Source organism: Bos javanicus, chromosome 19 (assembly GCF_032452875.1).
Source record: "Bos javanicus breed banteng chromosome 19, ARS-OSU_banteng_1.0, whole genome shotgun sequence".
NCBI classification, from domain to species: Eukaryota; Metazoa; Chordata; class Mammalia; order Artiodactyla; family Bovidae; genus Bos; species Bos javanicus.
Genome location: NC_083886.1, coordinates 49,514,298 through 49,540,742, shown reverse-complemented (window position 1 = coordinate 49,540,742; position 26,445 = coordinate 49,514,298). Strand labels below are relative to the sequence as shown.

Here is a 26,445-nt window from a genome sequence, read left to right as displayed (position 1 = left end):
CTCAGACTCAGGGAAGGTCTGGGAAGAATGAAACTATTTTTACTTTGATGCCTGTTGCTGTATTTTCTAGGTGGTGTTTTCAATTTGGGGAAGGCTGTTGCCCTCTATCTGAAGTCTGAACTTTAGTTTTGAAGGCAAGCCAAAAATGCTACTTCCTGAACTACTGCACCACCTGCCCTGGGCTGGCTATGAACATTCTTTTCTTAGAAATTTTACTCAAAATGCAACTATGTGACTTAATAAAAACTTTCACACACAGAAGAAAACTACTTTCAGATAATGTAAAATCACTTTTATTTTTATCATATCCAACACTTCAGTGACCCATATATAACTGATTTGGGAGAAAAGACTGGTTTTAGAAATATTTATATCTTCTCTAAGGGTTGAATATAATCTTTCCAATGAACAGAAAAGCAAGCTCTATCATATGGTGAACAGTCATATGAGGAGTCCTCCTGAAGCTTAAAGGAAAGTTTGCAGACATATAAAAATATATACTTATATATGGAAAAGTAGAATAAACATTGGGATTCTACCCTAAGAGCTTGTACAGGTAAAAAAAAATATGTTTAATATGAACTCAGATGATTTACTCTGTAACGGATTTCTAAAGAGTAATTCAGAGATGTTTAGAGCCCAATTTCAAGGAAGAACTCTATCTTCCACTTCAAGGACAGAACACTAGGCTAGGAAAGCTGCTTGTCTGACCCAATGTGGAATTTCTTATGATCTGTATACTCTTCTAGGAAACACAGCAGATGGTTAGGGAGTTGAAGCCTAACTAGCCACTGAGCCTTAATGATGTTACTAAGCTCAGCTCTGGAGCCAGTATTCCTGAATTCCCCATTAGGGGAGCCCAGAATGTGTAATATATAGGCGGGAACTGGCTTTTGATTCCTAGCCCTTTGCTGGGTACTGACTACCTTCAAACTCTGGTCCCTAGACTAAGAAATTGGTTCCCATTTAGTCATGAGGAAATCATGAGAAATGCCTTGTATTTCAGAGATATTTCTGGCTATCTCTTCCATCTGATGTTTGGGAGCAAAGGGCAGTGGGAATGGGGATGACAAGGCACTTCTTTTCTGAATCTGAGAGTGGACTGATGAACACACAAGGAGCAAAAGGCCCGCTCACTAGTTGAACACTGGGACCGGATTCTTACAGGAGCTGGGCTTGTGGCTGGATTGGATCCTCAGGATGAGGACCAGAAATATTGCTTTATGGGACCACAGAACAGAAGATAACGTCTCCCTTTCTCTTCCACCCCCTCCTTCCCTCCCTTAGGAAACCCCAGTGGTAGAGGTTGCCTTCAACCAAGTAACTTTCTAATTAACAAGTATGTTCATTGTGCTTTTCTGCTTGTTGAACAGCAAATTGGCTTTCCTCTTCTTTGTTCTTCTCCTTCTGCCTATAGGGCAATTTCCTCCTCTCCACTTTGCAGGGCCGATAGTTTAGATACAGTGCTACGGTGATCACACCCACTCCAAGGGCGACAATAATAATCACCAAGACGGTAGAACTGATTCCTTCATCCAGTCCTGCGGAAGCACAGAAGACAAGAGAACTGGGAGGGTTAGCAGGCAGGAGAATCACCCTGCCTCAGCCCACCAGGCTTAAGTGTCGGCCTCACCCTCCCCAGCCCACTGAGCTCTTTCTTGTCTCCTAAGAATCCCAACCCCCTGAGGGATCTCCACCCTGGGCCTGGCAGCAGGGGAGCCGCAGTCACCTTCAACAAGGACCGCAACGTCTTTGCTGACAGAGCCCAGCTGGTTGGTGGCTGTGCAGCAGTAGGTTCTAGAGTGGTTCTGGGTCGCCTTCTGTGGCACTTCAAGGTCAAAGACTGTTCCATTCCAGGTACATATCAAGACTGGTGTCGGGTTTCCCTTTGGGACACAGGCAAGCATCTGCTCCATCCCTTCCAGCCAGGTCTGGTTGCCAGGGCAACCAGATTCCTCAAATCGTGGCTTGTCTGGAAAGAGAGTCCCCAGAGGAGTCAGTTCAGTGTGCCACGTTTCCTCATGACCGCCATGCGTTAGCTCCCTCTCCCTCCCCTAACCCAAATGATGTGTCCCCTCCACCCAACAGCTTCCTTTCCCAAGGGGAGGACCGTCAGTTCCCTGCTTTGAACTACACTTTTTCCTCCTTGGATGAATCTGAGATGCAACAGGGCATTTTAATGGGTTAATACTAAATGAGCTTGTTCAGTGGTGGTCCTGGGGTCCCTGCTCCTCATCTTTGCTTCTCTGTGAGGGATATCATGGGTAGAGGTGAACCTAGAGACAAGGATTTTTCTACTTTTCAAAATACAAGTTTTCATGAAGAAATCACCCTCCTCAGCATAGGCTTCAACTGTTTTTACTCCCTATGTTCTCAGCCTTTGGCCCTCAGCCGGATCACTTTCTCTTTTGTTCCAGTTTCCCCCAGGTTTCTCCCTACTCATTTTCCCATGAGTAAGGTAAGCTTGCAGTGCTTTACGTTTTATTTTTTCCTTTGATTTTCTTTTTTAATGAGAAAAATGTGGCAACTCTAACAATGCAGCTATTGGCTAAGATCTCTGGAAATGTGAGACTAACAATCCATGTTTTGACAAGAAAGATCAGGCTTCTACTCACACAAGACATGGAGTTGGATCACAGTGGTTTTGCTCAACTGCTGACCCTGAACCTCCAAAGAGGCCTCACAGGATAAATTCCGGCCATCATCTTCCTCACTGGCATTAAGTGAAAGCCAGGCAGGCTCCCCAGGCGCAGGAAGATCTGGGGCTCCCTGAAGCCGCAGAGTAGGGCTCAGGGATGTTAAAATATGCCCCGAGCAGGTCACGTTAATTTCTGTTCCTGCCAATGGGTACATTTCTTCTATCTCTAGGATTGGTGGAGGGAAGCCTGTAAGGAAAGGAAAAAGAGAATCAAACATATTTCTCAAAACTGGCAGCGACTTCTGTACTCAGCTGCTGGTGGTACCCCTTGGGTAGGCAGACAAGAAGGGAAAGGCTTTGGATACCATTACTGCTTCTATGCTGACTGGCAGGAGCAACGAGATGGTTTTGGAAATTTGAGAACTTCTCTGTAACAAATGCCACATGAGCCTATTTGGCTGTGCCTCTGTGGCAAGGAGAACAAGATGTCTTTTCATCTTACGGATTTCTTTCTCACCTCAAATCACTGTACCTAGGAATAAGTTCAAGCATCCACAATCACTCTGTCAGTAGGATGGTCTAAAGAAACAGGGTGAAGGCTGGATAGAAGTGCTGCCTCAATGCATCCCTGCACTTATCTGAGAAAGATGAAGACCAGAGTTCACTTTGGAGTATACCAAGCAAAGGTTCATGGGGACACCTGCAGCTGAATAACCAAGCCTTTACTCTGGAAGTTTTCAATGGCAGAGAACCTTCAAGGGAAGGGAAGAGGCAGGTCACTTACTATAGACATACACTGGCTGGCTTGTTTTCTGTTCCACTGGACCCAGAGATGTAAGGCAAGACAGCTCCTGATCACCAATCTCCATGGCCCGAACGGTGGCATTGGCCCATATTGTGTCTCCCTCCCAGAAGAGAAAGGGGCTAAGCTCCTGGTCTCCCAGGAACATGTGGATCATTACCTCTTCAGCTGGGAACACCCTAGCCACCTCGCAGCTCACCGTTTCTGCCATCCCAACCTCCAGAAGTGAAGAGACCCGGATTTGGGGGCTCTGAGAAAATTCTGCGAAGAAATGAAGAGAAGGGAAGAAAGGAGAAAGGCCATGATAAATTGTATAGGACCCCACAATGTAGGGAGTGTGGCTAAAAGCTCTCTGTTCCCCACAGTGAGTTTAAAACTCAAGTAAAGAAGCTCAATTACTCTTCCACCCATATCCTAAACCATATGGGAAATGAGTCCTAAAGGCCAAGGTAAGATGAGGAAAATGAGCCCCAGGATTCCCTCCACACCTGGGCTCTGACTCACCAAAGATTCGGAGTACCTGGAGGGCTGAGTTGCTGTGAAAGAGCCCCCCACCATGTGAATTCAGGTCCAGTTCTGCACGGCAGGAGAAATTGCACCTGTCATCCTCCCGTTGGGCTTTGACACTGATGGTGACCTCAGCTCTCTGGGAAGCCATAGCTAAGCTCCTAAAATTCTTCCGCTGTAGTTCTTGGTCATCCTGGAGAAGGGTGAGGGTGAGGTTCTCCAGGGGTGTGACACTGGGCACATGACATGTCACCGTGAAAGCTTCATCCACGGCCACCCACGCAGGCTGCAGCTCCACAATCACCTGCTCTGGTGGCTCTTTAAGACCAAGAGATAGGTTTGATGAGAGAAGGATACTTACCTCTCCAGAGAGAAAGTAAGAGGACAGGAAGCCTGTGATAGAAGGTAGGACTGCTACTCTTAGACCATCTGATGAACAGCATCAGCTCTCTGCCCTGGATGAGATGAGTCAGGCTTCTTCCCATCGAAGGGGGCTAAAGTCAGAGCCAAGACATGTGACTGCTGAGAGGCCCCTTGCTTTGCCATTTTGGAGAGCCCCTTTGCTTTGGAGGGGCCCCTTTGCTGCCATTCTGGAGAGCTTCTCTCTTTTACCCGAAGTGCTTCCGAGGTGTGAGCAGCATCTGAGAAGCTCCTGGGCATCACATGAAAACTCTACCATAGCTAACCAAGCTCCAACCCCAGAGGCCACACTCATGGCTACATCTTTGCCGATGCTATTTGCTCACCTGAAAGATTCTTCTTACCCATTCCCATCACTTAAATCCTAACCATACACAGGGGTGAAGTTTAAGAGCCTCCTTTTCTGTGGAGACTTCTCCAACTACCACAGCCTATAAAGACCCTCTTTTCTCTAATCCCTATTTATTCTAAGAATTTGTGACAATTCAACACTAATTTTACACTTTTTTTTTTTTTTTGTAATTTACAGATCAGCATCATTAGCATATGCCTCCTGTATCTGAACATATTCTCAAGCCCAGATGCCAGGATGCACTCTGTGGTCTGCTCCTAATTTAAAAGCCTACACCAAAGGGAAACAGAAATAATTGGCTAGAGAATCCCTACGGTATGACAAAAATCTTTAGTAAGGGCCCCAATTCTCTCCCCTAAAAGAAATTCTCTAACTATTCCCTATGTAAGGCATAGTAGTCACGTTCCCCCTCGCTTCCCTTCCTCCCCAGCCCTCGGCTCCACTCACGGTACACAGTGATGCCAAGGTTTATGTCCTTTTGGATCCCTGCACAAGAGAAGAAGCATTGCAGGATGGAATTCTGTGTGACATCTTCCAGCAGAAACTCCTTCCACTGAGGCCCTTTGCCCACCTGGGTTTTCTTTAATAAGGTTTCAATTCCACCGGGTCCTGGGTCTGGACAGGTAGTGCTGCAGTTGACCATAAGGGACTGTCCATACTTTACAAGGGCCTGATCTGGCCAAACAGAAACCTCAAATCGCTCTTCTGGGGCTCCTGAAAAGGTCAACCAGACATGCCAAAGTCTCTGGTGAGGACCACAAGACTTAAAGAGAATACAGAGCCTAGTCTACCTATGTACAGGTTAGAGAATAGGAAACCCACTCTGAATAAACAGGAACAGGGGACAGGACAAGAAAAGGGCCCTAAAAGGACAAGTTAGAATCCTGACTCTACCACCATTTCCCGCCTTGTCATCTTCTAGGGATTGATTTCTCCATTAGTGTCCCTATGGAAACTATGGTGTTGCTAAAAATCATGCCCATAGAAGCTAAAGAAACCTTTCCAAAGAGACTCACCTGGGTCAGGGATCAAGGCCAGCAAGGCCCAGACACCAAACAGTAGCATTTCCATCCTGATGAGAAGGGCCAAAAGCTGGAGAGGAAGAAGGAAAGCAGCAATGCTGGAGAAAGTGACCAAATAAAGAGGAAAAGGAAGGAGGAAATTCTTTCTTTGATACTGTTAAAAGTTACCTCCTTTCCTGACAACCTACAGGGTCTGGAGAAACTGCAGCAAGAGTATCAGTGCTGTGGCTGTATTAAAAGAAATTCTTTCATCTATCCATTTCAGTTTGGTTTATGTACACAGCAAAAAGACAACAGGAAAATATGGGAAATAATGAAGGGGTATTAGGTTAAGTGAGACTCCTGTATCAGTTTGTGCTGCACTTATCTGTTTACATGTTTGGTTCTATTTGAGTCAATAGAAAATGGCTGTCAGCATGGAAATATGAAAAATGAGGTTTAGAGAGATGAAATTTGGCAGTGTTTATCTGGCCCTGTCCAGTGGAAAGTGACCCAGAATCAAGAAAACATGTTCACTAGACTCTTGTTCTCTTATGGGAGAAATGTTTCATCAGGCTTCATGAAATATCCCTCAACATAATCCATCTTTCTGATCTGCCTCCAGGCTCACCAAGCAACACTTGGATTACACTTTGGCTGAGTCAAGTCTTAAACGTCCACTTCTTTTCTCTGTCAATCTATACCAAGAGTTTCTTTCAAAATCCAATTCAAGCTAATTTCTTTTAAGAAAGGAATTTCTTGACTAATGCTATTTTACTTCATAATCCCTTTACACATTATCTGTACACTTGATTCCAAAAGTGATTTCTGAAGCTATCTACCTTAAAATATAGTTCACCTCAGTGGGTTATTTTAATGATGTAATCATAACTGTACTGCTGCTGCTGCTAAGTCACTTCAGTCGTGTCCGACTCTGTGCGACCCCATAGACGGCAGCCCACCAGGCTCTCCCGTCCCTGGGATTCTCCAGGCAAGAACACTGGAGTGGGTTGCCACTGCCTTCTCCATTGTGTGAAAGGGAAAAGTGAAAGTGAAGTCGCTCAGTCGTGTCCGACTCCCAGCGACCCCATGGACTGCAGCCCACCAGGCTCCTCCATCCATGGGACTGGAATTCCTTAAGAACAAAAGATAATTTTATTACCTTGCTTCTGCAGCACCTAGCACAGTTTCTAGCACATCATGCGTATTCCATAAACAAATGACAGCCCTATAATTCTGCATTTTTTCATACATTAGGTTTTGTACAAGACTACCATTACCTGTATGCTGGTCCGAAAGAGGGTTTTTTCGGTCTCTTTTATTCACACATAAAACAATAGGCTTATCAAAATTTACCCTCCCAAGTAAACACTAACATCCAAAACAATCACTTCTGCAGGCTATAAATTTAATCCAGTAACGACACCATTATTTAAAAATTTTTTGGAAAGTGATCTAGAACTAGATTTTAAGCTACATAAGAAACACCAGTCTCTTTATTAAGCTATTCTATTATTCTTTGTGCAAAAGTGATATTATTCACTCATCTTATTCCCCAAACTTAACTTTGAGTGACTTAACGTCTCTTTCAAAGGAAGATGTCCTATCATGGAAGAGATAATAAAGTAACATCAGACTGTGAAGGAAATCTCAAAACAAGAGTTTTGAGTAATAACAGCTCTGTGAAAAAAGTACAAAATCCCCAATTGGGGCTACTTATATTTATATTCATACATTCTTTCTGCAAACAATTATTGAGCCAGGCTTGTAGTAAGATGTTGAAGTTATCAAGATTTATCCTATTACATAAGAATTCCTGGGAGTTAGTGGGAAAGACAAATGTAAATACAAATAACAATATACTCTGCTGAGCGCTATTGGGAGGGAGTACACAGGCAGGTACTCCAGCCACTAAAAGGCTGCGAGGAGAATGGTGGGCGGGACTTCCCTGGTCCAGTGGTTAGAACTCCGCCCTTCCAGTGCAGGGTTTCAGGGATGCTGGATGGCTTTGGCTGTGTAGCTGAACTGGACTTCCTGCCCAAGTTTGGGATGCTCACTATCCATTTACATTCCAAGGGTATTTGCAGTTTCTTATACAGATTGAGTCACATCCTACTCTTTGATCACTCTCTCTTGCCTCTGCCTGGAATTCACTTCTTCCTCCCTGAACACTGCTTCACCCAGCTCAATGTATCTTTGCAACAAGACCCACAAGCCCGAGCTTCCAAGGCCGTATCCCAGCACACCCTCGGACGCTTCGGCTGCTATCTTCTCCCTCAGCGGCACCACCTTCTAACACCCTCCTCCTGATCCGTTAGGCCTGGGAGTCCGGTCTACTTCCGGCCTGGACTGTAAGGGCCCTCTGAGGGCAAGGCCTTTTTCACTGATGGATCCCAACCACCCAGAACGGTTACAGACGTTCAACGACTATAAAATGAACGAATGAACTAAATATATATTGACAAATATGTGAGTGAGGGGCTGTGCCCATCGTTCGTATAAGAGAGTATAAAGGTCAGTTCTGCCTCAGATGGAGTTTCCTGAGAAGCGTGTGCACTGCCCCACAGGCCCTGAAGGCCTTTAAAAGCATATAGTATTTAAAAAATTTAACTATGTGGGAAATATACTCAGTGAACGCTCCTCAACGATTCCCAAGTGTGAGGAGGCAAAGCCCGCCAAGAGGTCAGACCCCCACAAATTTGACAGGAAAGCCGAGGTCAGACCCCCAAAAATTTGACAGGAAAGCCGGGAGGAGACCCCGGCAGGAATCTAAACGAAGAAAACAAGACCTAAAATCTCACTGAGGGCCGCTCCTCGCTGCTCCAGCCGCTCCTCTATCAGCTCCGCGGCTTCGCCCGCTACGCCTTCAAGAGCCGGCCACGCGCTCAGACCGTTTGGTAGGCACTGCCGGGCGAGGGCGCAAGACGACGCTCCTAGCCGGAGGATTTGCCTATTCTGCCTAGAAACCCATGACGTTTGCGCAAAAGCTTAGCGAGGGTTGGCTGAGGCAGGAAGCTAAGACGACCGAAGGGGGTTACGGAGAAGATGAAAGTAGGGTTGCCTGTATCCTGCTTGGCAGAGAGCACATATTTGACTCAAGGTAATGCTTACTGCATAAAACAACGTGAAAACAAAAGGTAAACGGTCGCTGTAGCAAGTAATGGCCCTATAAGGAAAACAAGGGATTGTAGGCAGCCCTGCCTGTTCGAGGGGTGGTGCGGCCTGAACAGGTGGACTCCCGCGCGGGAGTGGGCTGCGCGCGCAGCTTTGTTCCTGCCTTGGTCCTCAGCGCGGGCTTGGCGTTGTGTCTAAGTTAGTGACTCGCACGAAGCCCAACTGGGACTCTTCCCGGCTCTTCCTGGGTGGACTGGGAAAGGGATGCCCTGCCAGTGCCTGCTCCCGTTTCTGTAGCCCACTCCCCACATAGAAGTAACACGCTTGAGAGAAATATTGGTTCCGGCTTCACTTCCTACCCAATATGCGTGCGCCCTTGCTCCCCACCTGCCCCAGTCAGGTCCTATCAATAAGCAAAAAAAACTGGGGTGAGCTTATAAATCTTACTTTGTTGCCTCTTTCCACCCTGACACCCTTTTGTCAACTTCCACGTGGAACGTCTCCGGAGGGTCGTGTCTCAAAACCCTTTCCCTGAGCCGAAATTAGGCCATTTGCTTCGGCATCCTTTTGCGGCTCTGGCTCTCCTGTAACCACTGGTCTGATCCTAAGCCGTGGGCTGAGTTTCTTGATGGAGTGAAATTTGAAGATTTGGAAGGTTTTTTTGGAGCGCTTACTTCTCTAGTACCCTAGTACTACCTAGTACCACTACCTCCTCTCTTTCCCTACTCACAGTGTCAGGGAGAATGTTGGATAGAAGAAAAGCTTTGAGGCTAAACAATTTTGTCCATGAATATCTTACTAGCTTTAGGACTACGGGAAATGTAGGTAACTTACAGTGTCCTCCTCTGCCAACAGGAGTGGCGTTTAGTTTGTTTATATGAAAGTGCCTACCATTGTTTTTGACACTAAACATAGGTGTGCAATAAATGGTCATTAGTTTTTTCCTTTTCCAATCTCAGAAAGGCTTTTCCTGATTACTCAAACTGCCAAGCTTTATTTTTCTTTATAGCACTTACCACTACCTGACTTTGAGCTAAATATCCAGCGACCAACTTAAATGGGTGAGCTGTTCTCTTCCCAAGTCTGCATTTAGTGATGTTGGCTGGTTACCTGAAAACCAAAAACTCTTTAATTGAAGTATAGTTGAGTTACAATGTGTTAGTTTCTGGATATATTCATATTCATGTATATAGAATAAACTATGTATATTCTTTTTCATATTCTTTTCCATTATTTATTATAATGGAAGTATATGTATATTATATATACATATATGTATGATACATATATATCACTGAAATTGTTAGAGGTTACAAATTAAGGTTTGATTGTATTTTTCTGAGAAATGGTTGGTAGACATTCACTAGTACACCACCATATATATCTGTTTGTTTACCTGTTTATTATTTTCTCTCTAGAATATTTTTTTATAATCTATTTTTTATTTGTTTGTGCTCTGTCTTTATTGCTGCACCAGGGCTTTCTCCAGTTGCAATGAGCGGGGGCTACTCTTCCTTGCGCGCGGGCTTCTCATCTCAGAGCATGGGCTCTCAGGCACACCGGCTTCATTAGTTGTGGTGCATGGGCTCAGTAGTTGTGACTTGAGGGCTCTAGAGAGAAGGCTCAGTAGTTGCGGCGCACTGGCTTCGTTGCTCCGTGGCATGTGGAATCTTTGTGGGATCTTACCCGAGCAAGGATCAAACCCGTGTCCCCTGCATTGGCAAGTGAATTCTTATCCACTGTACCACCAAGGAATTCCTCTCTCTAGAATCTTGTGTCAAAACACGAGGGCATGATTTTCATCTATCTTATTTATTGCTGTCACCTTAGCACTCAGAACAGTGATTGCACATAGCATGCACTAAATATTTAGTAATTGAGTGAGCTAGGAGTCTGTGAAGACTGGTGATTTCATACCTTAATTTTCTTTGTGGGGAGGTGTGACGTAACTCCTTAAGAAGACTTCCAGTTTTATGATGCCAGCCTCTTTGACTGCTTTCCGTTTTCCCTCTGCTTCCTCATCCATTGTTGCCAAAGGTAGGGGCGAGGATGAGAATCTGGATCTGTCAAGAAAAGATATCACCACCACCCTCTTTTAGGCAACAAGCTTGGTGCATCATCCCCACCCTTGGTATCCTCTAATAGTAGGAGAGAGTGGAAGATTTGTGCTTGTCAGACACATACTTTCAACTTATCCTAACCCCAGATGACTCAAAAGGCCAAAACGGGGATGACCCCTAACACTGTTTTTCAAAGAAGTATTTCTTTTGCCTCTTCATAAAGTTCCCAACAATTACTATTGTATGGGCTAGTTTTTGGAGAAGGCAATGGCACCCCACTCCAGTACTCTTGCCTGGAAAATCCCATGGATGGAGGAGCCTGGAAGGCTGCAGTCCATGGGGTCGCTGAGGGTCGGACACTACTGAGCGACTTCACTTTCACTTTTCACTCTCATGCATTGGAGAAGGAAATGGCAACCCACTCCACTGTTCTTGCCTGGAGAATCCCAGGGACGGGGGAGCCTGGTGGGCTGCCGTCTATGGGGTCGCACAGAGTCGGACACGACTGAAGTGACTTAGCAGCAGCAGTTTTTAAAGCATTTGGAGATTTCTGAGAAGTTTTAATTGATAGGTTTCTATTTTGTTTTCATGGGAATATTTTAAGAAATATTTCGTTTGTCTGAAGTTATAGAGTAACTTAAAGAGTTTATGAAAATAGGGACTTTCTTGGTAGTCCAGTGGCTAAGACTCTGCATTCCTGATGCAGGGGCCCTGGGTTCAATCCCTGGTTGGGGATTAGATCCCGCGTGCTGCAAAGAAGAGTTTACATGCCACAACTAAAGAGTTTGCATGAGGCAACAAAGACCGAAGATCCCCTGTGCCGCAATTAACACCCGGTGCAACTAAATAAATAAGTAAATTTTTAAAAAATAAGTATTTTTAAAGAGTTTATGAAAATAGAGTATATATCAAAATTTATCAAGCTGCAATTTAAATATGTGAAGTTGATTGTCAATCATAATTCAACAAAACGTCTTAAAAAGTCATTATAGAAACATTTGGGGCTTCCCAGGTCGTGCTAGTGGTAAAGAACCCGCCTGCCAATGCAGGAGACATAAGAGACTCGGGTTTGATCCCTGGGTCAGGAAGATCACCTGGAAGAGGGCATGGCAACCCACTCCAGTATTCTTGCCTGGAGAATCCCATGGATAGAAGAGCCTGGCTGGTTATAGTCTATAGGATTGCAAAGAGTTGGACACAACTGAAGCGACTTAGCACATAGAAATACTTAATATTCTACATTAAAACTCTTATTTTTTTTTCAGTATTAGTAAACAAATTTCAGTTTCATGTGAGAATGTTTCAGTTTTTTAACACATTACTTTAGTATGTTATTTCTAGCAAAATGTATTTCTGATGTGATGCTTCTGTTGCTTTACCTAATTTTTAGCATGTTCACTGTTTTTTGTTTTTGGTCCTTTACAAATTTATTTTCCTGGTTAATGCATATCAAATGTAAGGCTAGTTCATAAGCTCTAGCACAGTAACCTCTTCAAGCCACCCTCATTTCTCTTTTGTGGCTTTGAATAGTTTTGCTCATTTATGTTAACTGTTTCTGCAAAGTGGTACCAAGTCAGCTTCCTAATCACTGCTTGTGAGAAATAAAAGTTTCAGCACTTATAGTTGGCAGAATTTTTTTCAGCTTACTTTTTTCAGGTACTTTTGAATGTCATTTTCTATATTGTCATATGCTCATATTTTTACTATGCTTTTTCCAGTTCCTCAGCAGCATATCATCCTTAACTTTAATTTCTTCAATTAAAATTTTAAGCTTCAACATGTTTAAGGTTGTTTATATAATCCCATGTAATAAAAATAGCTGTGTCATGTAAATATAGCTGTTCTTAAAGTTCTGATAATTTTATAAAATGATCACTTAGTGAATTGAATTTTGGCAAGTGAGCTCACTCCAGCCCACCCTTCCTTTTTATGAATGGTGCTTTCCTAGGGAAGTGGAGAAGTCATGCCTTCAGATGTAGAATTGCTTTGGTTCAGGTGGTTCATGGTCACCTGACTGGGTTATAGAAGCAGCAGGTCTGAACCTGACAAAAGCAGAAGAAACCCCAGCTAGAGAGCTATCCTTTCCTGTACCTGTGTCTCTCATTTGACTACTTTTTTACTTGATTTCTATGTTCTCCAAATCTGCTGCCTCCCTGATCCCTCAAGACTCTCTCTCTCTCCCTTTTGTTGTTGACTAGTTGCTAAGTCATGTCCGACTCTTTTGTGACCCAGTGGACTGTGGCCCACCAGGCTTCTCTGTCCATGGGATTCTCCAGGTAAGAATACTGGAGTAGGTTGCCATTTCCTTGGGGATCTTCCCAATCCAGGAATTGAAACCGTGTCTCCTGCATTGCTGGCAGATTCTTTAGCACTGAGCTACCTGGGAGACCCCCTCTTTCTCTCTTACCTGCTTTTTATTCCTGGGACTGGCAATACCTGACTCAGGGCAACTTGTTAATAGAGGCTAAATAGCTAGTTAGGATCAATATAGCCTTAACCAGAATCAGAAGAGCTTATGATTAAGGCTTAAACATCAGGAGTTAGTATGAAGTGAATCAACCCTGGCGACCCATCAGAGTCAAGGTAAGGATAAGATCTGAGTAGGGAGTAAACAAAGAAAAATCCAGGAATTCAGGTGGAGGGTCACAAGTCAATACAATACGTCCACGGGAGTGAGACTGTAAAGCTCAAGAAAGATTTGAGTCAAAGTTAACTATTATGGTTGTTGTTCAGTCACTCAGTCTTGTCCAACTCTTTGTGACCCCATGAACAGGAGCATGCCAGGCTTACCTTTCCTTCACCATCTCCTGGAACTTTCTCAAACTCATGTCCACTGAATCGGTGATGCCATCCAACTATCTCATCCTCTGTCATCCCCTTCTCCTCCTGCCTTCAGAACTGTTATGGTTAAGCTGGTTTTACTGAACCTTCTGTCCTGATGGATTACCTCCTGATTGGAAACAACTTGAAACAGAGTTCTGGGATGGGGAAGCAGAGGTAACTTTTATTAGAGTTATTTCCTGAGCAGGCATTGTTTCTGCACCGTCCTGGAGTTCACACTGCAGGAGTGTGTGGATGGAGACAGAGCCCCACACAAAAGTCACAGCACAATAGGATGAGTACTCTTAGATTTACAGTGTTGGTGGGTGAGGATCAGAAATGATGGAGACTTCTAGAGGCAGTGACATTTGAGTTGGTCTTGAAGAATAAACAGACTGTTGCATAGCAGGGAACTGGGGAAGAACACTTACTCACTTAATAAATATGTATTGAGTACTTTACTCTATGCCAGGTATAGTTCCAGGCAGTGGGGACACAGCAGCGAAAAAGTCCCCAGCTTAAACGAGCTTACATTTTAGTGACGTCATAGAAGAACCACAGCATTAAAGGCATGTTCAGGGAAGGGCAGGTTCAGTGTGGTTTGATGGTAGAATTCATGGGATATTGTTGGGGAATAAAGCTATAGAGATATGAGGAGGACAAAGAATAAAGAGTCGATTGTGCCATGTTTATAGACTTTTCTGTACGGCATTGGCTTTTAACATTTTAGAAACCTTTTCTGCCAAAGATATCTTTTCAAGGTCACTCAACATAAAAAACAATAAAAGTAGAGCTCCTTGGTTACAGCAGGGATATGGAGGCGGAGCAAGGGAGGAACTCCTAGCTCAGCCCTCTCAACCTCACTTTCAGCTCTCCACAAGAGCGCTGAGAAACCCAAAGGACCCCAGTGGGTTTAAAACCCACTAGTGAAGGTGATGGCAGACACGAATGTGGGAGCACTGTTCCTCTGCAGCTAATAACAGACCAGAGGTAATGGAACAATAACAACTACCAACAAGAAATCATATACAGTGGGTAAGTGCCTGGATTGTGGATTCTCAGGTCAGATTAGAACCAGATTTGAATCTCAGCACCATCACAGGAAGAACAAGCAAGTATCTGAATCTCTCTGCCTTGATTTCTAAAACAAATGTAAAAGTAGTATTTACATTATATACATTGTAGGGATTAAATGCGGAGAAGGCAATGGCACCCCACTACAATACTCTTGCCTGGAAAATCCCATGGACAGAGGAGCCTGGTGGGCCGCAGTCCATGGAGTCGCTAAGAGTCCAACACGACTGAGCGACTTCACTTTCACTTTTCACTGCATGCATTGGAGAAAGAAATGGCAACCCACTCCAGTGTTCTTGCCTAGAGAATCCCAGGGATGGGGGAGCCTGGTGGGCTGCCGTCTATGGGGTCACACAGAGTCGGACACGACTGAAGTGACTTAGCAGCAGTAGCAGCAGCAGGGATTAAATGAGGTAATGTGTAGTAAATGCTTAATAAATGTTAGCTATTCTCTGCCTACAGTCTAGGAAATCTTTCTCAATTTCTACCATGTCTTAGATATATGTTTTCCCCCTAAAACCTTGAGGATATTTTTTTCATAGCAATTAACTCATTGCTGACATTATCATTTTATCTCATTGCACTTGAAGATCATTCACTTGTTTACACATACACAGAGGGTTGTACCAGAATTATTTGGGAGGTGTTTTTCTGAATACAGCACAGGGATCCAGTAGTTGTGTGTGTGTATGTGTAGGGGGGTGGCTTGGCAAGGATAGTCTGGAATAGCTCCCCAGCGGATTCACCCCTACTACTTCCTCTGGAACTGCTGTTGCTCTAGCAGCTTGAAAGGGCTGAAATGGACATCAACTGCATTGTCAAGAATTCTTTACCCACTCTGCAGTGGTGGGGAGGGGCCCTGGTGGAACAATTCCAGTGGTTTCTTCTCAGACTCGCAGGTAACCCACTTTTAGGGAGAAAGAGGAGAGGGATCTCTGAGAAGACAGGAGAGCAGCAGCAGCAACAGCAGGGTCTATCACTGAAGGATAAAGCTACCAGGAAGTAGAGATGGGTAGAACTAATAAAAAAGGGTTGCACTATGAACAGGATCTGGGGTGCTTTGGTGCAAGACTTGGTTGGGGATGAAAACATAAAACAGAGAACTTATATGAAAAATTCTATCTTCGTGTACTGAGTAGCAACAGCATTGCTTGAGAGCCTGTTAAGAATGCAGAATCTTGATCCCTAGCCTAGAACCCAAGCTTACAGAATCATAGTCTGCATTTTAAACAAAAGCCCAGGTGTTTCTTATGCTCCTTAGAGTTTGAGGAGCACTGGTCTGTATCATGGAAAGTCACAGAACACCTGGCAAGGCTGAAGCACTTTTGAGTACCTCTGACATAGGGCTGATTTCTGAAAAAGTATTGAAGTTTTGAAAGTCGCTATAAATCTTGGAGACAGACCTTATTTAACTCTAGGAGTCTTCTCGGAATGCAAAATTCCTTTGCCTAGAAACATCTCTTGTGGATTAAAGTTATTACTAGGCTTCCTTAATGGGAGGCAGAGGCACATTCAAAATATGCGATAAGAGCTCGGCGCTTGGCCAATTCAACCCTTCACACAGTGGATCGGGTCCGGAACAGCCAAGTCCGTTGGCAGCTCTGGCTTTTAAAGTCAAGTTGGCAGCTGCCCTGCCGCAGAGAGAAGCTCGTTGTCTTTAATTCTAAAAACGTAGAAACGAGGACAAAACTTTTTTAGGGAGCGTGACCCGGTACCTCGGGGATTCGACTGCACCGATGAGAAATGAGCAACTACTCTTACACCGTACTCTTACCTCCTGACCTTCGACCTCTGCCCCCCTTCCCCCGGCATTTCCGTGTGCCCCTTCCGCTCCCGCCCCTCCGGTGGAGGGCCGACCCAAGGGATGTGGGCGGGGCTTCGGGGCCGGAGGTTAGGGGCGGTGCCTGTTGGGGGCGGGTCTCACGAGGGGCGGGATTTGAGGAGACATCCTCGCATTGGGCGACTAGGTATAGGCGGGGCTTAGTGCTGGGCTGGGTTAGGCGGGGCAGGGAGTTAGTTACCGCCTCTGGGTAACTGGACGCTGGCGGCCAAACCTCGGAGGCCCGGGGAGGCAGCGGGCCCGTAGCGGATCCTGGATCCGGAATTTTCCGGGCAGGACCGGAATCAAGATCGGCCCTGCCCCAAAGTGGGTTTCTGAAGAACTCGCTAACTTGGATTAGGAAAGCCCGGAATCCGGATCAACAAGCCCCAGAACCCGGAATTTAGATCGGAAAGTCCCGGAGCACGGAGTGCGGAGCGAACTCAGCGCGGAGCGAACTCAGCGCGGAGCCCGGAGTCCGGACTGAGACACCGCCGGACGGGACGGAGCGATGTCGGGCCGTGGCGCGGGCGGGTTCCCGCTGCCCCCGCTGAGCCCTGGCGGCGGCGCGGTTGCCGCGGCCCTGGGAGCGCCGCCTCCGCCGGCGGGACCCGGCATGCTGCCCGGACCGGCGCTTAGGGGGCCCGGGCCGGCTGGAGGCGTGGGGGGCCCCGGGGCCGCTGCCTTCCGCCCCATGGGCCCCGCGGGCCCGGCGGCGCAGTACCAGGTGAGGAGGGCGGATGGGCGGGTGGCGCAGCGAGCACTCCCGGGTCAGGGGGCCTCGAGTGAGGGCCCTGGGGCAACCTCCTGAATAGGGGGCACAGAGGCTCTGCATGTGGATTTCACGGGGCATGGTGGGGGGCAAGGCTGGGGACCCTCGGGCTCGGCCAGGTGGTGGTGGAGGACTTGAGGGAGAATGTAAGAACGACTCGGGTGGAGGGTTTGAAGCATTTGGGAGCGTCTCGGGATCTTCCTTGGAACAGGGATTCTGAGTGAGAGATGGGAGGCGTAGTCGAAGCTAGTGAGAATGAGAGATCTAGTATAGATTCTCGGGTAAAGGGTCCTGGGAAGTGATGAGAAAGTTTTGGGAAAGAGCCCTCATTGAGAAAGCAGGGTTACCCTGCACTGGTCTTGGTCCTACTCCAAGTCTGCTCTGGGTTTTTTTTCCTCCCCCTAGTTGGGAACTGGCAGAGTTTTAGCGTGTCTGAGATGGCTCCCAGCTGCTAAGGAGGAGGAAGAAGGGCCTGGCTTCCCAGGGGCACAGAAGGCAGAGCGTGGGGATTGCACCCCGTGCAAGGGGAATCTACTCCTGGGCCAGGCCCTGGCACCTTCACACAGGGATGCCTCTAGGTTAGATCAGAGAGGGTCGTGGACAGGCCTGAGGAAGGAGGAAAGCTTAGCCCATTTTGGACAGACTTTCTGGCTTTCTGCCTGGTGTCAGAGTGTCCAGGAGTTGATTAGTCTGGAGGAACAGAGAGGCACCACTGAGTACTGCTGGTCTGGGACTGGAGGAGCCTGCAGAGAGTTGCTTCAAAGGGTTCTGTCTGACCCCTTCTGGGTCTGGCTTTGCAGAGGACTTCTCGGGTTGCAGCTTCAAAGGCCATCAAGAGACTGCGGGGTCAGTGTGTGAGGAATCAGCCTGACACTGGGGGTGGGCTTATCAGTCCCCAAGTCCATTGTTTCTGATTGCCCCAGAATGCTTGGGAATTGCCCTCATCCTTTTCCCCCTGCCCTCCTCTCCACTTTTAATTAGCCTTTAGGTTCTAAACAAGGACATATCCCAGTCTGTGTGCCCTAGCACTTGACACTGACGTCTTGCTAATCTCTCAGGGCACCTGGGAGATTCTCATGTCTCCTCTCCCTCTCGCCCCCAGGTAGAGGTCCCGTAAGTGGATCCTCATAGAGTAGGAGCCCTGGGTCCCCACTTTGTGAAGAGATGCTTCACTGGGATGGTGATTTTTCCTCCTTGCTCCTCATGTTCCCTCTTCTCTCTGAACCAAGGATCTGGCTATTGACAGAGACAGACCTGGTCCCCAAGACTCCAGCTGGGATTCATCTTTCCCATCTTGCTCTCACTCCAGGGGATTCATGGGCCCAGAGTGTCACTGAGGGATCCCTGTGTCTGTCATTCCAGCTCTTAGATGAGTTAGCCGAGGAGCCTCCCTGGGGGCCATTGGCCCCGGGGAAGGCTCCAAGAACCAGATAGGAACCTCTCTAATTTCCTAAGCCTGGGGAAATCCCTGAGAGGACGGATTCCAGGATGATTTTGAGGGAGTGGCCTTGGACCTGTGGCAAGGCTGAGCGAACTGGCTGGGTACCCCAGGCTTCCAGGAGAGGGGACCTTGAGGAAGGCACGGAGCCTCTGCCTCCCTGGGCTTCCCCTGCAGCTTCTCATGGCCTCCTCCTCCTCCAGGGAAGGGGCATGTGTGTACGTGTAGGGGGAGGGGTGCAGAAGTAAAGATAGATGTCTGGGGAGGGAGGGCCCAGTTCACGTCTGCTGACTTCAAGGAGGATCCTGTGTGGCCTCTTTCCAAGTCCAGTTATGTGACTTCTGGGAGAAGGGACTTGAGATCTGAGGAGCAGGGGGTGTGTCTCTGCTGGGGCATGTGAGGTGAGCTGGAGGAGCGAGGCTCTCAAGCTCACGTGGGGCAAATAGGGGAGCTTACTGATGGAAGGAAAGTGATGACCCCACCTCCTTGCAGAGTGTTTCAAGCTGTGGGTCACGGTCTACTAAGGAGCTTAATGAAAACATAATTAAAAAAAAAAAACCACTACACCCCCTCCCCCGCCCCCCGCAAAGAACACAGATTGCTGGGTTCACACCAGAGAGTTGAAGGTATTTTGTATGTCTGCAGAGGTAGGTTCTCTTCTTGGTCCTTAGGCCCAGCCTTCAGAGGCACCAGGGGCCAGACTGGAGGCGGCAGCATCAGCTTGGCCTCCCACCCCTGCTGTCGTGGGCGGTGGAGCCAGAGTCCGATTGAGGACATGGGCTGTGCTAGGCTGAGGGAGAGGAGGTTACTGCTCACATCTGAGGCTCAGGGCGTGGAGCCAGGCCTCCCTAGCCCTGCTGCAGGAAAGGGGTCAGGGAGCCTAAGAGATCAGGGCTCTGGTCTTTTTTTTTTTTTTTTTAAGTCTTGGGTTGTTTTTTAGAAGAGGAAGAATTACTGGTGCTTCAGAGCCCAGGTGTGGAGCTTGGCCAGGCTGAGCTGGGACTGCAGGAACTGTAAGCCGCCTTTCCAGGGGCCCCTTACCCCCTCGGGAGAAGCCTGGGGCCCTGGGCGAGCTGGGGGGCCTCGCAGGCCTCCTTTAGGCCAGGCCTGTGCCGCCTGGTTTTGGGACTTCCTGTTCCGGGAGCACCTGCCTAGGCGGGCTGCGTGGTGCTCAGGACCTCCCACTCTGCAGGTTCCCTGCCTCAGTCGTTCCACCCCCTCAGCTCAGGCACTGGTGGGAAACACTGGAGTCTAGGGTGCGAGGGGGCCGGGCTCTCAGCTGTGACCACCCTGAGTTTTTTTTTCCTAGCATCTCTAGCTGTGTAGCTATGGCTCATTAAGGCAGAGAAGCAGGCTGTCTTTGCCTCTCAGCAGCTCAGAGGAGCCTCCTGCTGATGAGGAGACTTGTGGCAGGACTCCAGAGGTCCCTGACAGAGCCCCCCACGTTGAACCCCATCCTCCCAAACGCTTCCTTCCCACCCCACTCCTTTTCCCCTCCCCCTGTCTTTGGGTCGTGTTTCTTATGTTTTTCTCTGTGTTTGCCTCTGGTCAAGAATCTGACCGTCCTTGGTGAGAACGTGGGATGAGTGCTGGATGAAGAGTTGGAGCAGGAATCTCATCTCTGTGATGCTGGCGGGGAAGGGGGTTGGGGGGGGGGGGGGTCCTTTGATTTGGTGTGAATCCCCACCCAGCCTGGCTTGGTTGGCTGGTTGTGCTGGTTGCATAATCTGGGCCCTGGGGCCAGCCCTGTGAAGCTGCCAGGGACAGTGTGTGCGAGGCAGAGCTGCCAAACAGGCCTTGCAGGCAGCAGCAGCCACGAGGAAGGGGGTGGGGGCTCCTCCCCAGTGGGTTCCACAGTAATGTTGGGGAGCCGGACCTCAGTGGGAAATCCCTTCTGCAGGCCTTGAAAGGAGCCACCTCCCACCCAGCTTCCTCTGCTGATCCTAAGACTTTGATCCTTGCATCCCAGGCTAATCTTATCTCCATTCTCCAGCTTGGCATTGCCAAGCAGCCCCAGCCACCAGGTGGCGTGCGGACCGCAGGCAGAGGCCAGATGCCAGCTGCTCTCCCTTCCGCAGACCACTGGGGAGCCACAGCTTCCCCTTGGAGTCTTCAGGCCTAGAGGTTGGGGGCTGGGCAGCAGGGAGGTGAGAGAAGGGTCCAGTTCTGGATGGTGAGTAGAGTAGGGGCCATATGGCGACCAGATGGCCTGTGTACTCTGCCTGAGGCCGCCCCCACCCGTCGGGACAGGCTCCAAGCCATCCTGTTGCAGCTTGCTCACCTGGGGTACCGCTGCCGATGGGCCTGCCAGCCTGTTGGACTGCCGTTCCCTGCTCGGTCTCACCACCAGGCTGGTGACGGGGACGGGCACTGGGGCTGTGCCCCATCATCCTGCTCGCATCACAGCCACAGCCCACCTCCTGGCTACAACACTGCCCCCGGCTTCTGCCTTAAGCTGGGGGAGGAGAGGATGGAGTGCTCGGTGGGACCATCTGAGAGCCTTGAGGCCAGCTGGTCCAGGGAGCCAGGCAGAGTGTTGCTGGGGCCAGAAGGTGGTTGCAAGTGGCGATGGGCCCTGAAAAACTCCCCCAGGCCCTTCTTCTCCCTTCAGGCAAGGTTCTCCTCCCACCCCCTGGGCTCTGCGGGCCTCATTCGCTGGCACGGCTGCCAGGGCGGTTGAAGGGGGCGGGGCAGGTGTGGTTTACACTCCTGCTCTCAGGCGCCTGCTCCCCTTTGTTCCTGGCACTCCTGCCCGGGCTCGGCGGCCCTGCCGTGTGCTGCTCAGGACTGGACCCTGCCGAGGAGAGGGATGGAAGGAATGGGTTACGGGCCCCGTTGGGCCCCACCCCTGACCTATGCATCCCCATTGGCTCACTTCCCCCAGCGGCCTGGCATGTCCCCAGGGAGCCGGATGCCCATGGCTGGCTTGCAGGTGGGACCCCCTGCCGGCTCCCCCTTTGGCACAGCTGCTCCACTTCGACCTGGCATGCCACCCACCATGATGGACCCATTCCGAAAACGCCTGCTTGTGCCTCAGGCCCAGCCCCCGATGCCTGCCCAGCGCCGGGGGTAAGACCATCCTGTTTCTTCTTCCCTTCTAGCGTAGCTCTGGCAGTAACAGGGTTTCCGCGTGTCCTAAGGGCTGTGATGACTGAGGAAGACTCCTGGTTGTCTTGGGAAGGTCCTGGGGACTGGAGCGGTGGGGAGGTGGGGAGGTCCTTTGGACTATGGACCTCTTCATTGGGTTTCTGTCCTCTTAGGTTAAAGAGGAGGAAGATGGCAGATAAAGTTCTACCTCAGCGAGTGAGTATGTTGGGAGAGGGCCTACGAGGCCCACCCAAGGGCTGGTTGGCTGAGGGTGGACTCAGTCTCCCCTCACCTTGGGGCGAGGGAGGAATTGAGGAAGGAGCCAGAGCTGCAGCTGAAATGAGCTGATGGATCCTTGCTCCCTCCACACCTCCAGATTCGGGAGCTTGTTCCAGAGTCTCAGGCGTACATGGACCTCTTGGCTTTTGAACGGAAGCTGGACCAGACCATTGCTAGAAAGCGGATGGAGATCCAGGAGGCCATCAAAAAGCCTCTGACGGTGTGTGCAGCCCCAGCCGCTCCTGGGCCTTGCCAAGCTTCTCTCCCTCTCCCTGGCCTTGTTTTCCAGGGGCCAAGTGAGGGTCTCAGATGGGCTAGAGCAGGATGTTTTACACTATAGGATACAGCCCATTTAGCATGAATTTGCTTTAATGTGGTGAGGCCAGCCTGTTTTTAATGGAACATTAGGGTTGTAGAAATGATAAAACTTCACAGTAGCAAAGGAATTATGACATTTTTGTTTTATGTATTTGCATATATGTGCAGATCCTGGATCGTAATTTAAAGCATTAATATTATACATCATGGTCAGACGTTTGAAAGGCAAAGCTGGAGGGTAGATAAGGATAGTTCCTGTCTTCTTCCCTGTCCCTAGAGAAATTTTATCTAGATAACAGTTCCTTGAATGGTGGAGGCTTTCCAGGAGATGATGTTCTGTGGCCATGATGAGTGTTTGAGTTTCACTTAAACTATGAGCCAGCGACTTCTGATAGCACCCTCTGTGCGTCTGTCATACCCCCGATCCCCCTGTATTGGACCTGTTGGTACTGCATCTGTTTCCCCATAAAGTTGTGAGTCCCTTGAAGGTGAGGGAGATATCCTCGCCCAGTTCCCAGGGCCTCACTAGGGGCCTGACCCACAGCCCTCTGTATGGGTGTGAGACGAGTTCAGACGGGAGGATTGGGTAGCAGCTGGTCACTGTCTAGTTAACCTGTTGTCTTTCTTTAGCAAAAACGAAAGCTGCGGATCTATATTTCCAATACATTCAGTCCCAGCAAGGCAGAAGGTGACACTGCAGGAACCACAGGGACCCCCGGAGGAACCCCTGCAGGGGACAAGGTGGCTTCCTGGGAACTCCGAGTAGAGGGAAAACTGCTGGACGATGTGAGTTGGGGAAGGAGGTGTCTGGAGGGGTGGTGGTGTGTGTGGGTCTCAGACTTGGGCCAGACACTTGGGCACTTCCGGGGTCATCCTGCTGGAGGGAGAGGGCACAGCACCCAGTCCAGAGGTGGGAGGTTTGTGTGGTTGTTACAGTGGTTTTCCTGCAGATGGCAATAGAGTGTCCTGAGGAAGGGGTGCCCTTGCTAATTCGGGTCCTTTACTGACTGACAGCGGGGCTGCCTCAGGCCCCTTTCCGTGCCTCAGGTCTCACTTTTCCCCGCTTCTTTTGGGGCCTGAGAATCCTCAGTACCCTGAGCTTTAGGACTGAAACAGTACTCCTCTGTTCAGGGCTTAGTATGTGGCTTAGGCTCGAACCTTCAGCGGCACGCGTCTCACCCTCTTTACATCCCCAGCCTAGTAAACAGAAGCGGAAGTTTTCTTCCTTCTTTAAGAGCCTTGTCATCGAGCTGGACAAGGAACTGTACGGGCCTGACAACCACCTGGTGGAGGTGAGAGCGGGCCTGGGGCTCGGGAGCACAGGGTGCCGTGCCAGGTGGGCAGAGAAATGGCCTCAGTCCCCTCGCAGGGCCAGGTGCGTATGTTGCCCGCCCCTTTGGTGATGAGCTTGACTCCCCTTCCTCCTGCCAGTGGCACCGGATGCCCACCACCCAGGAGACAGACGGCTTCCAGGTGAAACGGCCCGGAGACCTGAACGTCAAGTGCACCCTCCTGCTCATGCTGGATCATCAGGTGACAAGTGCCCTGAGGCCACGTCTGGGGTCACGGGGACTCTCATCTGGGGCTAGGGGCAGGTGCCTATCGTAAACCCTTCCTGTCCCTGCCCTAGTCTGCTTTGGTTTTTGTTTTTCCCTCCTCTGACTCCTGTCTGTCCATGCCAGCCCCCGCAGTACAAGCTGGACCCCCGCCTGGCGAGGCTGCTAGGGGTGCACACGCAGACGAGGGCTGCCATCATGCAGGCCCTGTGGCTCTACATCAAACACAACCAGCTGCAGGACGGCCACGAGCGCGAGTACATCAACTGCAACCGCTACTTCCGCCAGGTTAGCGGGGACACCGCCCCCTCCCCACCGGCCCCCGCCTTGCTGTCGCGCCACACCGCCCCGGGACGGGCCACTGCCCCGTGTGCCCGCCAGGGCGTCACCCACCCTCTGGCGCCCTCCCCAGATCTTCAGCTGCGGCCGACTACGTTTCTCTGAGATTCCCATGAAGCTGGCGGGGTTGCTGCAGCATCCAGACCCCATTGTCATCAACCACGTCATCAGGTAAACGGGAAGGGGAGGAAGGCTGCTCGCAGGGCAGTTTACCTTTGGCTTGAATTAAAGCCAAAGCAAAGCAGCACGTTTGGTTTCTTGCTCCCTGGGTGTGTGTGGTTTGGCCCCGGGCGGGTGGGAGGGAAGTCAGCTCCCTCTCCCGTGTGCCGTGTAGCGTGGACCCTAACGACCAGAAGAAGACAGCCTGTTACGACATTGACGTGGAGGTGGATGACCCGCTCAAGGCCCAGATGAGCAATTTTCTGGCCTCTACCACCAATCAGCAGGAGATCGCCTCCCTTGATGTCAAGGTGGGCCCCAGCCTCCTCTGGGCCCCAGTGAGCGTGGGCAGGTGTCGGGCATTTCCATTTATATAGCACCTTGGGATGAGACCTGAGTCCTTTGGGGTTGGGGCTGGAAGCGGATCTTGTCGGGGTGGGAGCCAGTCTGACACGTACCCCTTTGCCCAGATCCACGAGACTATTGAGTCCATCAACCAGCTGAAGACCCAGAGGGATTTCATGCTCAGTTTTAGCACTGACCCCCAGGACTTCATCCAGGAGTGGCTCCGTTCCCAGCGCCGGGACCTCAAGGTGTGCCCCTTTTTCCTGAGGGTGATCCCACGTTAAGCTCTGGGGGTTCTGTCCCCAGCACCCTTCTTCTGGCTCAGGGGTGGGAATCGTGTTCAGCTCTCCTCCTGGCGCTCTACAGATCATCACTGATGTGATTGGGAACCCGGAGGAGGAGAGACGAGCAGCTTTCTACCACCAGCCCTGGGCCCAGGAAGCAGTGGGGAGGCACATCTTTGCCAAGGTGAGGCGGCTCTGCCCTGGCTGGCCTGGAGGGCACACCGGAGGGCAGGGTGGGCAGCCGGGCCTGAGCCGCTGGTCTGTCCCTCCTCCAGGTGCAGCAGCGAAGGCAGGAACTGGAACAGGTGCTGGGAATCCGCCTGACCTAACTGCTCAGGGACCCCTTCTTTTCTTCCCAGACTGGAGCCACACCCTCAGCCTGGAAGGGGACCACCCTCTGGGGCGCAGACACGTAGGATAACGAGGGGGTGAGGGGCACGTCCAGTCATCCTCGGCTCCCCGGCTTTAGTTTCTTAAGTGTAGTGATAGGATTCCTTGTTGCTTGGTCCTCCAAAGCCTTTTACTTACACATTGGCTTTAACTGGGTTCACGAGAGGCCTCCTATGCCCCCTGCAGGCAGGCCCGAGAAGGACCTGGAGGCTCTGCTTTGACATTGTAACCAAGACCTTTTGGAACCAAAGGCCCCTGGCTTTGCTTGTTTACAGACCCCCTTGGGGCGAGTGTCCATGCTGGCTCCAGGGAGCGGGGAGAGGAAGAGGGGCACGGCTCCCTTTCTTCCCAGCCTTTCCAAACCAAAGTTCTTTGCCATTCCACCAGCCCAGCCTTGCTGCTGGTAATTTCCTTTCCTTCGGGTTATTTGCACTATTTGTGGAGCAGGATTTTCTATGGGGGAGCCACTTTTTTATGGGGATGTGTTGGGGGTTTTCAGGGAGCCCTACTTGGGGGTCCCTCCTTATTTTCTTTTCTCAATCTATGCAAGCGGCTCTGGCCGCCATCATCTCCTGCGATGCCAGAGGGCTGCCACCCCGGTTCTTGGGCCCAGAGGGTAACGCCTCCTAGGGAGAGGGCACCCTAATTTCTCTGGCGTGGCCCGAGGCATGGGTGTGAGTGTGCTCGGTGGAGGGCAGTGGGAGATGGGGAGGACTGTTGCTGCTCTTTGGAGCCTGGTAAGGAGGGTGGGCCGAGGGCTTGGCAAACGCCACATCTGGCAGGTTTGGAAATTTCCAAATAAATCTTTGTTTATTGGTGGTACCCAGACTTGGTGATTGAACAGTGCGGCCGCTGATTAACAGACTCAAGT

The 26,445-nt window shown here is 49.7% G+C and overlaps 2 protein-coding genes across 4 annotated transcripts; one reads left to right on the top strand and one right to left on the bottom strand.

The window, feature by feature from the left end:
• Nucleotides 1-277: 277 nt before the first annotated feature.
• On the bottom strand, nucleotides 278-8,637 carry LOC133232628 (intercellular adhesion molecule 5-like). 3 transcript variants are annotated; one of them, XM_061392318.1, is made up of 8 exons: nucleotides 8,510-8,637; nucleotides 5,736-5,811; nucleotides 5,167-5,433; nucleotides 3,945-4,265; nucleotides 3,423-3,701; nucleotides 2,616-2,885; nucleotides 1,730-1,972; nucleotides 278-1,541 (listed from the first exon to the last, which is right to left on the bottom strand). In XM_061392318.1, the coding sequence occupies exons 2-8, from the start codon at nucleotides 5,788-5,790 to the stop codon at nucleotides 1,333-1,335; spliced, it is 1,644 nt and encodes a 547-aa protein (XP_061248302.1). In that variant the 5' UTR covers nucleotides 5,791-5,811; nucleotides 8,510-8,637; the 3' UTR covers nucleotides 278-1,332. The 3 variants fall into 3 exon arrangements, with proteins under 3 accessions (XP_061248302.1, XP_061248301.1, XP_061248303.1); XM_061392317.1 differs by having other exon boundaries at nucleotides 8,522-8,637; XM_061392319.1 differs by lacking the exon at nucleotides 8,510-8,637 and adding an exon at nucleotides 5,910-8,472.
• Nucleotides 8,638-16,787: 8,150 nt separating this feature from the next.
• On the top strand, nucleotides 16,788-26,396 carry SMARCD2 (SWI/SNF related, matrix associated, actin dependent regulator of chromatin, subfamily d, member 2). Its single transcript, XM_061392320.1, has 13 exons — nucleotides 16,788-17,334; nucleotides 21,702-21,886; nucleotides 22,078-22,120; nucleotides 22,281-22,403; nucleotides 23,132-23,287; nucleotides 23,698-23,793; nucleotides 23,933-24,034; nucleotides 24,184-24,345; nucleotides 24,470-24,567; nucleotides 24,731-24,866; nucleotides 25,026-25,148; nucleotides 25,267-25,368; nucleotides 25,460-26,396. The coding sequence occupies exons 1-13, from the start codon at nucleotides 17,119-17,121 to the stop codon at nucleotides 25,511-25,513; spliced, it is 1,596 nt and encodes a 531-aa protein (XP_061248304.1). The 5' UTR covers nucleotides 16,788-17,118; the 3' UTR covers nucleotides 25,514-26,396.
• Nucleotides 26,397-26,445: the final 49 nt, after the last annotated feature.